Source organism: Heterodontus francisci, chromosome 34 (genome assembly GCF_036365525.1).
Source record: "Heterodontus francisci isolate sHetFra1 chromosome 34, sHetFra1.hap1, whole genome shotgun sequence".
In the NCBI taxonomy this organism is placed as follows: domain Eukaryota; kingdom Metazoa; phylum Chordata; class Chondrichthyes; order Heterodontiformes; family Heterodontidae; genus Heterodontus; species Heterodontus francisci.
Window position 1 is genome coordinate 4,239,642 of NC_090404.1, and position 13,594 is coordinate 4,253,235.

Genomic DNA, 13,594 nt, shown 5'->3' on the forward strand with positions numbered 1-13,594 from the left:
CACTGCGCTCGAAGCCGACTTTGTACTGATGGCATTTGAGTCCATTTAATAGAGAGCAGGGGGAATGGGAGTATAAGGTTTACAAATGTCCTTGCCCCTTTTTCTGTTGGAGGAAATGTGGCGAGGAGCTGCAGTCAGTTCACAATTCTCTTTACCGTCTGTCTGTTGCAGAAGTACCGTTGCAGTGGATTCACAAGTACCCTTTCCTCTTCTCTGTTTGGGAAGTGGGGTACAGTGTTTTAGTAAATTCCTCTTCCCCCTCTTTCTGATGGGGGATTTTGGGAAGACTTCGTATTCGTGTGTGGCCATCACTTCAGTTCCCAGTGCGCATGATGCTGCAACTAAAAACTGACCCTATTCTGAAGGGATGGCCAACACGAGAAGCAGGTACACCGAGATCTAAATGCACTGCGTATTTTTGTTGGTAAGGAGAAATGTCCAGATTCCCCATCTCCTCCTCCCCGGCCCCCCACCCATGTCCCCCTCTAATGCTCCCCACCACCTCCCCCTCCTCCAACGGGAGGAAAGTTGCTGAAATTCTTCCACAGAATCCAATAATGAATCAGGTTTACTCTGTGAATTAATATGTGCTGGAAACACTGGTTGTACAAGACTTGGGCCCGAGACCTGCAAATATCATGCTTTGATGAAAAGACCTACACTTAGCAAATGTGGGAAGCACAATTAATTGAGCTGTTGTGTATTTAAATCGCGATTGGAAGAAAAGGTCTTTATTGTGTTTTTTTATTTAAGAATTGAAATGCAATCGATAAATTCTCATTGACATGAATTAACGGTGTCCAACAGTGCAAGGGAAATGTTCACAAAACTCGGTTTACCGCTGGATTTATTAACTGTTCTGTTGATGATCTTCAAGGGGATCGCTTCATGTCCCACCACACAGGAGTAAGAAGTGCCGCTGGCCCACTCCTCTGCTGCAATGGATAACAGGCTGTAGATGAAGAAGGAGCTCTTGTCGTTCTCCGCCATCACCTCGGTGTTCTTGTAGTTGCCGGGATTCACTGACTTGTCATTGACGGTCCACTTGACGAAGATCTCTCGGGGGGAGAAACCTCTCACTAAGCAGGTGAGGGAGAGGAACCTCTCAGCGGAGATTTCTTCTGCTGGGGGCAGGAGAACAGACACAGACGGTTCCCGCAGATCTTTCCATGCTGAAAAATTAAAATAAATGTCAATAAACTAGACAATTTCAGAGACAATGACACCGGTGGTTAAATGTGAGAGAAATTGTGAAGGTTTTCCTTTTCCTCTCTGGGGCCTGTGCTGTTTTCCAGCCGGTGCAGAGGCGCTACAATCCTGCTCGCCGAGAACATAAAGGATTAGATTGGAAAATTACATAGAACTTGCAGCACAGGAGCAGCTATTAGGAGGAGCTAGCCTATGCTGGTGTTTATGCTGCACACGGACCTCCTCCCACCTTACTTCAGCTCTTTCTATTCATTTCTCCATTATCTACGTATCTAGCATCACCTGAAATGCATCACCTCTGGTCCCAGGGAGGTTCAATAGTGAATTACAATTAAATTATCAGCGTAATCCATTCAACCACTTAATTGGGCCTTGCACAAACACCGGCAAGAAGCACAACCTCTGAGTTATTGCTTCAATCACATTGCTCACCTTCCTTGTGGATGGAATCTCTGAGAGGAGTCGGCAGATCCTGATGGCTCACCACACAGGAGAACACAGCCTCACTCAGCCAGGCTTGTGTCGAGATGTCTACAGTGCTGATCACGCTATCGGGTTCCTCTCCGGGTTGGACGGCAATCTCTGATTTCAAAGGCTTCTGTTCTTGTGTCCAGGACACGTTGACACCATAAGGAGCATTAGACACGACGCAGGTTAAGGTGACCGTCGCCTTCAGTAAGACCTGTTCTATTGATGGTGGCAGTAGTTTAATTACTGGATGATTGCACTCGGAAGAATCTGTAGAACAGAAATGAGAGTCAAAGAAATCTCCATCTTCAGGATCAGGACGCGAGTATTTAACTATCACTTTCTTCAGGAGGGGAAAAACACCTTTCACTTCAACACTGTCGTTCATGGGAAGGGCAACGATTTGTAAAATCTGGGACATCCAAGCGGATCACATCTCTGCTGAATATAATGGCTCTGTCACCCCAGGACATGAGCTACACATGTAATTCATACTGGCTCAAAACGAATGAAATTACGAATTTTAGGACCAACTGGAAACAAAGTTAATGTTCTGGTGCCTTGTCAGTATATTTGGGGAGATGAAAATGTTCAGCAACCAGACAGAGGAGGGGCGAAAGGTCGGTAAAATGCAGTCCCAAGGTTTTTGTGTGGTGAGGAATAATTCGCAATACTGGACGAGATAGTTTTCTAATATCTGCCACGAGTGAGTATTTCTCATGTGTCGGCCTGGAGTTAGAAGGCGATCTGACCACAGGACTGTAATAAGAACATAAGAATAAGAGTGGGCTATTCATCCCCTCGAGCACGTTCCGCCATTCAATTGCACGATGGCTGAATTGTATCTTAATTCTGTTTACCCATATATAACCCTTAATACCCTTACCTGTCAGAAATCTATCACTCACAACATTAAAATTTTCAATGGATGTCAAGCTTCTAAAGTGAATTGGGGGTGAGAATTCCAGATTACCGCTATCTACTGTGTGAATACTCCCTTCCTGATATCATTCCTGAATGACCATGGTCTAATCTGAAGGTTATGCCCCCTTGTTCTGAAGTTCCTCACCAGAGGAAATATTTTTCTCCATTGACTCCATCAATTCCAGTAAACATCTTAACCACCTCAATTAGATCACCCTTTAATCTTCTATACTCAAAGCAATACCAGTTTGGCCTGTGAAACCTGTCCTCATAACTTAACCCGATCAGCCCCGTTATCATTATGGTCAATTCTTGTTGCACCACTCCCAAGGCCAATACATTCTTCCTGTGCTCTGCAGTCCAGAATTGAACACAGTTTTCTAAAGAGGGTAGATGCTCTTTCTGGCACCTGATTCCGAGGCCGTTACCAAGAAAGGGTTCCAGATGCCGATTGCTGCTCCGTGTATGATTAGCCCATTCAGGATAAAGCTGATATACAGGCCACCTCACTCACTATATAACATCACAGTAGAGCTAAACATTCTTTCATGATGTGATGACATGTTGAACCGTGAGCAATCCTAATTTCTAATTTCTAAATCCTAAACTCACAGCCAAATAACACATAAAAACTGCACGATGGCGATTTAGAAATTGTTCTTTGTACAAACTCCAATAAATTCCTGACTTTCAGTAACATGGAGTACAGAAAGATGTGGAGTTTCCTGGGACTGTGCCTCTTACCTGGAGATCCGGTGATGTTTCGGCTTTGGGTGACCGCTTGATGGGAGACCTGGCAGGTATAGACCGTGTTGGTGAACCATTCCCGAGCGGGGACTGTCAGCCGACTGGTCGCTGAGAAGTTCCCGTTCGTTTCACAGGCGGGAGAGGTGACGAAGCCCGATTCCATGGGATGTCCATCCTTCAACCAACTCACGGTTATTGCTTCTGGATGGAAATCGATGATTGAACACACGACAGTCGCAAATCTGCTGCTTCTGATTTCTTCACTGGAAGTCTGGGTGAGGATAACAGTTGGATGGACGATGTCACCTTTACAATCTTCAAGAAAAAACATGTTAGACATTTCTAGAAGAAATTAATAACTAATACAAACTGTTCTTATATTTTAACAGGTTATTTGCATCAAGCAGGCACTAACTGATGTTTCCAGCGGTCTGAACTGTGCACAACACTCGAAATGTGGAATAGCCAAAGTTCTACACAAGATCCGTCGAGCTTTTCTGTTTTTCCACAGTTTCCACAACACTAACCTGGAATTTCCTTGATCCAGAGCGACTCTCCGCGTCGAACCTCGCAGTAGATTTTGCTGCTTCCCACCTCTGACTCGGTGATGGTTAACTGGCTGCTCAGGGTGTAGGTTCCCTTCTTGTTCAGCACTGACGGGTAAGTCTTCAAACCAGTGGTGATCGGTTCTTCACCTTTCTTCCAGGAAACGCTGGTGATTTGGGGGATGTAGTCCATCGCCAAACAGCCGTAGGCCATGGAGCCGTCGGTGTTGGGTTGTTCACAGGAGCACAGGCCGTAAAGGGTTGGGGGAGACGGTGTCGCTAGGAAAGAATGGCAAATTGAACAAGTTAGACTGTGATTCATGCTTATTAAATAACCAGACATCTCGCAATTCGATTCCAGCTGGAAACTGATTCCAACATTTTCCGATTAAAACCTTCATCCGCATTTGAGCTGCGATCAGTTACATCATTTGGTGATCATCACCTGTGGGTCCCCTGGTCAGGAACACACCTCTCTTTCAGGACCTGTCACATTACAAAAGTAAGAGCCTTTTGAAGTTATCTCAATAAGGTATTTTTCATTGGATTAAACTGAAAGAGGAGTTTCCCCGCTTTGTTCGGCCAATATTTATTTCTAAATCAACAACACTTGGTCAAAAAACATGCGGCATTTAATTTTTGGAAATTTCTTCTCTGCAAATTGACTTCTGGGTTTCGCCGCACCTCCACCTCCTCCCAGCACCCCTCCCCACCACCAGCAGACCACCCCGCCCCCCCAACAACCACTCCCCCTCCAAAAAAATAGCAACTACTCCTAAAAAGTGCCATTGGAATGCGTGCTTATGAAATGAACGTAATACTGTAAACTTGAATACCAGGCAAATTCATTCCATTATTTTCCCATAAAAACCTACAAAACATCCGAACATGCTTATGACCCAGGGTGATAAATTCATAGACATGATAGCTGAGAAGAAGGCCATTCGGTCCATCAGGCCTGTGAAAGATGACCTTCCAATTTGTAATCTTTTCAAAATTTCATTTTATCCAGCTATTTTAGATTCTATTTACAGCCCTCTTTCTGATTGGACATTCCAGATCCTAACAACCCCCTGTGTAGAAAAGTAGATTCATACCCTCTTCCTTCATTCTTTTGACGCTGATTTTAAATCAGTGCCCTCTACAGACCAACTCACTGATCTGGGCAAATTGGTATCTGAATTTCTGTATAAAATATTCATTATTCAAAACACCACTACCAGACTTCATTTTAATCTTCTATGTTCCCATAATAATGAAGAACTTTTACAATAAATAGTTGAAGTCTACTTTAAAATATGGACTGAATCATTTAGTACACAGATTTCAGAGGGGAATTTTTACACAGCCTAGTTTCTGGAATTAAAGTTTTTAATGACTCGGCAATTACTCTAAGCTATCACTTTCCTTTTCAGTACTTGAAGATTGTGACTTCTGTTCTATATTATTCGACTGAATGGATTCTCTGGAGTTTGCTTCTCCCTCCAACTCAAATAATAAACCGAATTAAATCCGATTCCTAAAAATCGGTCATTTGGACTGATGCGCTTTAAATGGTCCATTTAACTTTCCAAAGTATCTTCCCACCCCTCACCAGTGAGAACTGGTGTTGCTGACTGTGTCGCTACAGACACATCTTCTTGCTGCTTGCACCGACCGTATTGTAAACATCAGGACAGGTTTCTTCTACAAATATCTGATATTGTCATTACTTACACATTATAAATCGAGTGAATATCAGTCGGTTCCAGGCAAGGAAGGACAAAAGTTCCTGAAGTGTTATTGCTGACATGGTCAACTCTCACTTCTGATTTGTGCGGACAATTCAAACACCTGAGGCCCATCGGTCTGATATTGGAAGCTCGCTCACCAATATGATGTGAAAGAGGATGCCGGTTATGCTGGCACAACAGTAGGACATATGGGCTTTCAAATGGCATTAGATAACATGTCAGGTAAGAGAACATTCGGAAAATGGAAGCGCATGGCTTAAAGGGGTCTCAGTAACCTGTTCAGGGATAGGAAACAGAGAGTGACGGTGAACCAATGATTTTCTGACTGGAGAGAATTAAGCATTGTGATCCCCCCTTGGGTCGGTCATAGGGTCATTATTATTTTTGTTAAATATAATGACGTGGTATTGGGTATGGGGCGTAGAATTTCGAAGGTCAAAGACGATACTAAACAAATAGTGAGCAGGATAGTATCAGAGTTCAGAAGGACATGGGCAGGTGAAATGTTCAGAGACAGAGCAAATGCAATTTAATGCGGTTAAATGTGAAGTGCTGGACCTTTTGAGGAACATCACGGAAAGTTAATGCAATCTAAATGGTCCGATATTCAAGGGGTAGAAATGTAGAGGGACCAGAGTTGCATTTTCACAATGTTTTTTTTCAAGGTCGTTAAGAAAGCGAATGGAATACTTGGTCTTGTAAAATGGAGTACGAATTACAAAAAACCAGGAAGTCATATTAAAGTATTACTAATCACTAATTAGGCTGGAGTATTTTTGCACAATTCTGGCCGTCACACTTTCGAAAGGATGTCAAGGCATTGGGGGGAGTGCAGAGGGAGTTTACCAGACTGATGCCAGGAATGAGGGAGTTCAGTTATCTAGAGTTATGATGCGAGATAATTGTTCTCGTTAGGCGATTACCGGTTAGTTTTGTTCAAAATTATGGGATGTTTTGATATAGCAGATAAGGAAAAACTATTTCCTCTGAAAAGTGGGTCAGTAACAAAATAATTAATTGTCAAAAAAGAGCGTGGGCGGGTGGTGGCTGCGGGAACAGGTTTCTTTCCTGACAGAGGGTGCTTTTCACAGAAGCATTGAACGATTACACCACAAAAGGAGGCCATTCAGCCCGTCGTGTCTGTGCAGGTTCTCTGCAGGCGCAACCGGACATATCCTCGAAGGACATTAATTTGCGTGGCTATGAGGGAAAAACTGGCTTGTAAGATTAAATTGGAGAGCGCTTTGAGAGCTGACACAGGCATGACGGGCTGAATGGCCAAATTCTCTGCGAGAGCTTTCTATCATTCGACCCGACTCAGTAGGATGAGTTATCCCCAATTTAATGGGATGAAAAGCTTCATAAATTTGAACATCACTGTGACATATATTTTGTTGCTTTTTATAATGAAAGAGGGTTTTTAAAATAAGAGGTTCTGAGCGATTTTATTCAAATTAGTCAATCAGATACTGTCAGAGACTTAAAGCATATTGTGATTGACATTGATTGCAAGCGAATTGTATCACTTCAAAAATTTCAAAAGAGCTTACTTCAGTGGCTGTGTGCCCTCTGCTGTGACACAATCCAATAATTGCCTCTCACCAGAGTTTATCACTGACTGTCACCTTTTGAAAATACTTGAACTAAATAATGATTTCAAACATGAGAATATCATGATGGTTATTCGGAGCGGAAGTCTCGACTATCTCCACTTAAAGCGCCAAAATAACTTCCAGTCTCCCATCAGATCAGAACAGGCGTTGGTCTCTGGAGCGTTACAATCACTTCCTGAAACTGTTTGTTCTGAAAGTGCACTCAAAATCAGGCCAATCGCATTCAATAATTATCTGAAACTTAATATATTTAAATATTATTAATTCATTAAAATTTGGCCAAGAATTATTATTAAAATCAATTCATGTGCGTTGTTTCATCTGGACAAATGAATAATTTATATTCATATATCTGGGTCGAGAACTCACAGCTTATGAGTTAGATGCAGATTGAGATTCCTTGAACACTGTGGGGAAAACATTCTCAGATCAGGTACAGGACAGTTAAGCTGCAAAGTAAAGATCCCTCTACACGGCCCTATCATGAGTTGTAATCTCAGACATTGCCAGTGTTATATTCCGTAGAAAGCTGCCTCTACACTGCACTGTCACTCTGGGTCAGGTACAGCATCAGTTTAATATAAAATAAAAATTCCCTCTACGCTGTCCCATCAAATATATCCAGGACAGGTTCAATCCGATTTAGATACTGAGTAATTCCTCCCTCTACGCTGTCCCCAACAAGTAGTCCCAGAACAGTTACAATATAGATTAAACATACAGTAAAACTTCCTCTACATTGCCGAATCAATCACTCCCAAGGGAGGTACATTACTGATTACAAACGGACCAAATCTCCTTCTACAGTCCGTCTGTTGTGTCTCTGAACTGTTATTTCTGACTGCCACAGACTGGAATTATGATCTCATTGCTGAGGCGCCTCATCAAACTTAAAGTCAAACTTTTAGGTTTCTCGGGGGTACAAGTTTCTTAATTAAATGGATCAAGTTGCACTCCTTGAAATGAAACGAACCAGTCTGTTTGCAACCTGCAGGGAGGATTCCTCGTCCTGACACAGTGAGCAGGCGCACAGAAACAGAACAGACACAAACGGTGCAACAATCGGGCTCTCAGCAGTTAGATCTGTTCAATTGTCAATTTCAATGAAGCTGTTTTATTCTAATTCATCAATTGTCAAATTGTGACCACTCCAGGTCTGTATACTCTTTGAAATTAAACTGATATTCATTTCAAAAACTCCCTTCGACCTCCAACTGTTTCTCCCTGTCTGTTTACAATCTGAAAAGCATGTAAGAAAGTTTCGCTTAAAATGAGTACATCAGAAGAATACACATTCAGGAAAATTAGATGTCCATAACCTGAACTCAGTGACAGAGTAAGAATTTAGCAAATCAGGAGATATTTATCTTGCAAACTGATTACCCACTGGTTTGATACAATTGCAGAATTCAATTTTACAAAAAGAAATAGTTGAACCACTGCTCAAAGTTAATTCATTAAAATCTGCGGTGACACTTGACTGAGCTGAGAACAGCTGACTAAGAAATGTATTGTTCTCTAAGTTATTGCCAGACATAATGAAATAATCTCTCCGATTCTTGAGATTTTGCACTCATTGGAATCCTGGCAAGTATACTATTGAATTGTGTGAGGCCATTTATGTTTAATGAATTAGCACTATTATATTCTCATATAATATTCATGTTAGCTGATTTTATACTGTATTTATCATTTATAAATAAATGCAAATAAATAAATTAGTTAATATTACTTCAAGACCAGTTTCTGCCTGGCACCTTGTGAAATAATGGAGTTTTAATTAAGTCATTATGACACTTTATCAATATTAAATAATCAACGTCATATTAATAGATGAAAACCTTCAGACAAATATATTACTTCATGCTGAAATCGAATCACAGTGCAATAATATAAAATGAACAATAACTTCTAGTCCCGCCATGCTTTCTCTCCACAAACTTGTAAACTGCGCAGGTATCTGAATGCGTTGATATATTATAAGCTCCTTCCATTCTCAACGAGTACTTCACACAATGGATTTAGCCTGGCCCGGGTCACATGTCACTAACTGGGCTGCAACATAGCCTGTTTGTGAAAGCAGCTCTCCCGTGTTTAAATATCGTTATAAATCTTAACTATATGTGATAAAATATCAAAAACATCCGGGCAATTTGCGATCAGTAACTGTGCTGCCACTATTTAATCACACGATGTTTTTAGATTTTACTCCCGTAATTCACAAATTAATTGCTAAATATATTGTGATTTTTATTGAACGAAGTTCCAAAATGATCACTGCAAAACTGGACGTAAACAATTCTTTCAGATCATCTGTGACATTGAAACCTAATGAGCAAATGTAGCCGAGATTTGGCGGATCAATTTAATATTTATTAAGAATTCAGCATAACTCTCAGGTATAATCTGTTCTTTGTCTATCATTCCATCCTGCGTGCAGCACAACTATGGGAGACAGGATGTTGTTACTGAATTCAAAACTAACATTAAACTTTTGTAATTAATTGAATCTGCTTGAATTTCCAGGTGTTATTTGTTTGTCTTTAGCATTACGCAGTCTGCAAGTTTCTTCAATTTAAATAAAATCATATGCACAATTCTTTGACTGCCATTGACCTCTTGTCCCAGGAAAATGGTTAATATTAGATTAGTGATAATTATCTCACTATCCAACAACAAATGACATTGAAGAAAGAACATGGAAGAACATGAACTCAAAGAATGCAATAACCGGACAGATATATTACACTGACAAACTGCAATTTACAACGCCTATTTAAGTTGTAAGTAAATACAAGCTGACATTCACCTGTTTTAATCAGGAATATCACAATTAATTTAAAAGCGCTCATTAACCTGAAAACAGCACTGGAATAAGTACACTCTTATTGAAATAATTTCAAGCATAATTAAAAATAGTCTCCAGCCATAAAGCTTTCCGGTCACGACAATTGTGCGCTTGGCACACCAGAACTGTAAAAGACGATTCTTGAATAATGAATCCATCATAACATGAAAGCGTATTTGGTTTATATGAGGACATATTGCCGCATTTTAATTGTTTGAATTGTATTAATTTTACTCTCCAATCTGCAAACCTGCTACTTATTCAGTTTGTAATTGCAGTAACATTTCACGGATTGAAGGAGCGTTACAAACCATGGCTTAACAGTTCAATCTGCAATTATCATTCAAATTTTTTTAAATGCCTTGAAATATCTTTTTTTTTATTTCTGAAATCTGCCTGTTATCCGGCTTTCGAATCGTCTTTGAAGCAGTTTCAAACAAACAGAATGTATCCATTTGATCGGAAAACCTGCAGCCGCTCGGTGTCACCCGGGTTCAATAAAGCAGAAACGCCAAATAGTTTTACAAATTTTACTTTGTAACACAGAGACACACTCTCCTCAGCAGATAAGCTCCAACTCACATCACTGAGGGGCTGAATCCCGCCTCAGTACGTTTCAAGGCGAAGCAGCTTAACTCCACAATCACTTTCAGCAGAATCAAATGTAACATCCCAAAAATAACATCTCAATACAGAATCCACCGAGCCTGCCTGTCTCTGAATTACCAAATATATAAAATAATGGCAGCAGATTTGTGAGTACAGAGAGCATGTTTAATAAATTAATATTGATTCTGTAGCATATTTCATTGATATTGCCTGATATCACTGCATTATTAAAAGTGAGGTTATATTAATGTAAATCTGGCCAAAGCTGCAAATTTGTTATTGATGTAATTCTTAATTACATCAAAATTTATTGTATTACATATGAGCATTCGTAAGCAGTAGATTGATAGATAGCAATTTAATTACCACTGCTCAAAATAGATCAAAATATCAGAAGGCTATTTTTGACCACTGAAGCTTTCTGCATAATTTTATTTCAAACATATTTAAAGACTTATTGTTTCTATTAGATCAGAAAACCTGCAGCAACTAGATGTCACCCAGATTAAACATTGCAGAAACGTCAAACGGTTTAACAACAGTTTGGTATTTAAAGTAGCCCAAACACTCAGTCCCATCAACAAATAAACACCAAATCACATCAATCTGGAGCTGAATCCTTCAACAGTACCGTGTGTAAAGAAACCATTAAGTTCTTTAATCCCTTTGCAGCAGAATCACATAAAACATTGCAACAAATCTCAATATAGAATCCACCAAATCCACTTTTCAGTGAACGACTGTATCATTACAATAAACAGAAATATAAAATTAAAAACACAAATAAAACAGTTAATGAATAAATGTATGTTTCTTACCTGCAGTCACCGTCACCATGGTCCCTTGTCCCCAGTACTCAAGATAGTCCGGTATGGCAGTGGGTCACGGTGCTGTACAGAGCGAGTTCTTCATCCAAAAACCTCAGACAGGGAGTTTGCTCAAACCAGCGATCACTAACACGGCAGATGGTCCTTAAACAATGAGGGTTAAATATAAAATTGGGGAAATACAATATTGATTTGTAAAATTGTATAAAAGTCTCCTGCTTTATTCATGTTGACTGTCACGCTAAATCAGCACAGATGATTCAGAAATATTGCGATCCCTTTATAAATATAATGACTGGTATAAACTGAATTATCTCACTGATGTACTCTTAGGGTGATTGGAATCATGTTTTTGAGAGCGCTGTGAAATGTAATCTCTGTATTTTACAGTTAACAGTCCGCCGCAGTATTTGACACGGTATGTCTCACTGTGATATATTGGGTGGCACAGCAGTTACTGTCAATACAAAAACTCCCTCAGCACTAATTGATGAGTCTGGGTCAGTGCTCGCTTTAACAATCCAACTATATATACAGTGAAGTTCTATTTGTGTCCAGCACTGTCCTCCTAGCACGGTTTATTATGGATAAACGGATTAATTATTCATTCATCAGTTGGTGATTTCAATAATTGCTGATATGTTACTGTGTGAAATATAAATCATCAGGGAAATTTATAAAGAGTGAAAAGAATTATTAATGCAGTTATAATTTTACAAAGAACCATCAAGATTTTATTTTGCCTCTGGAGTGTGGATATTTAAAATAATAATGGATTTCTCACTATTCTGTGCAGAGCCAGTTATTGTGTGACCCAGCCAAGGGAATGTAACACTGTGCACAGTGACACTAACCTGCACAAATACTGCACTCACTCTCTGTTCAGTACTGCCTCCCAATATTCACTTCAAATAAAAATTCACTTCTGATCTAATTCAGAATATATCCAAAAGTTTACACCATGCAGTAGGAATTGAACCCAGCTCCAAGTAACACCCTCCAGATATCAGTCACATTAAAACTAGCATCTTATCCAGATTTGCAATTGCTGATACTATTAACATTAAAAATCAGCACAGCCAAAATTAGTCGTCAGTACTTCGGTTAGTGTCTTAGATTTGTACCATTGAATTTTCACTGTGCTACTTGTGTGAGAGACGGTCTATGGCCTGGTTCTGAACACTGCCGTTAATATTGTATTTAATAAAATTACTGACCATCAGTTTATGATGGAAGTTATCGAATTCTCTCTCCATATGTTCTTGTACATGTCCAGCCCTGGTTCCTCTCATTGTGATCTCTTGCACAGTAATAGATGGCGGTGTCTTCAGTCTTCAAGCTCTTCATGTCCAAAGCAAAAATGTTTTTGGAAGTGTCTTTGGACGCAGTAAATCGATCTTTAATCCCTGGGGCGTAGTAGTTGCTGGATGAACTATAGTAGTGAACCAGCCACTCCAGCCCCTGTCCGGGAACCTGCCGGACCAAGCTCATCCAGTAGCTGCCAAGAGTGAACCCGCTGGTTTCACAGGTCAGTCTCAGGGAGCCTCCGGGTTTCCCGGTCTCTGCCTCTGGCTGAGTCAACACGATATCCGAATGGACACCTGTAAAAAATATCAAAAACCCCGAGAATTAATCCTGGAGAAATGATTCCTGACTCTGTAATATTCCAGAGAGAGACTATCACTGATCCAATTAGTGAGAGACTCGGACAGTAAAAACTACTCACGGTATAAGAAAACCAGCAACAGACTGAGAGAAATCGCCGACCTCATCCTTCTGGCAATTCGGGGAAAATGGTTCTGACAAGAACTCACTGAGCAAACCGGCTCCCGCACTGTTGTATTGCAGTCCCAGTGACCTGTATTTAAGTACCCGGCAGAAGGGGACGAGGTTACAGGCGCCGCCTATAGATTCCCTGATAGAGGCGGTAACTGGATCCACGTCCCACCTTCCACATCATCAACAGAATGGACTCATATCATTACACTGAGTTATTATTAAATGCGAACTTTTTATCTGCATCCAGGGATAGTCAGTTGGCTGTGTGGTTTCAATGCAATGTGTGACTTGG

The 13,594-nt window shown here is 40.4% G+C and overlaps 1 gene segment (V, D, J or C); it reads right to left on the bottom strand.

Moving 5' to 3' along the window:
- Positions 1-715: 715 nt before the first annotated feature.
- LOC137348929 (Ig heavy chain C region-like) lies at positions 716-13,384 on the bottom strand. The segment is given in 7 exon segments: positions 716-1,172; positions 1,642-1,947; positions 3,346-3,663; positions 3,876-4,172; positions 11,515-11,556; positions 12,792-13,124; positions 13,250-13,384. Coding segments are annotated over 7 exon segments (1,737 nt in total).
- Between the last annotated feature and the right edge of the window lie 210 nt (positions 13,385-13,594).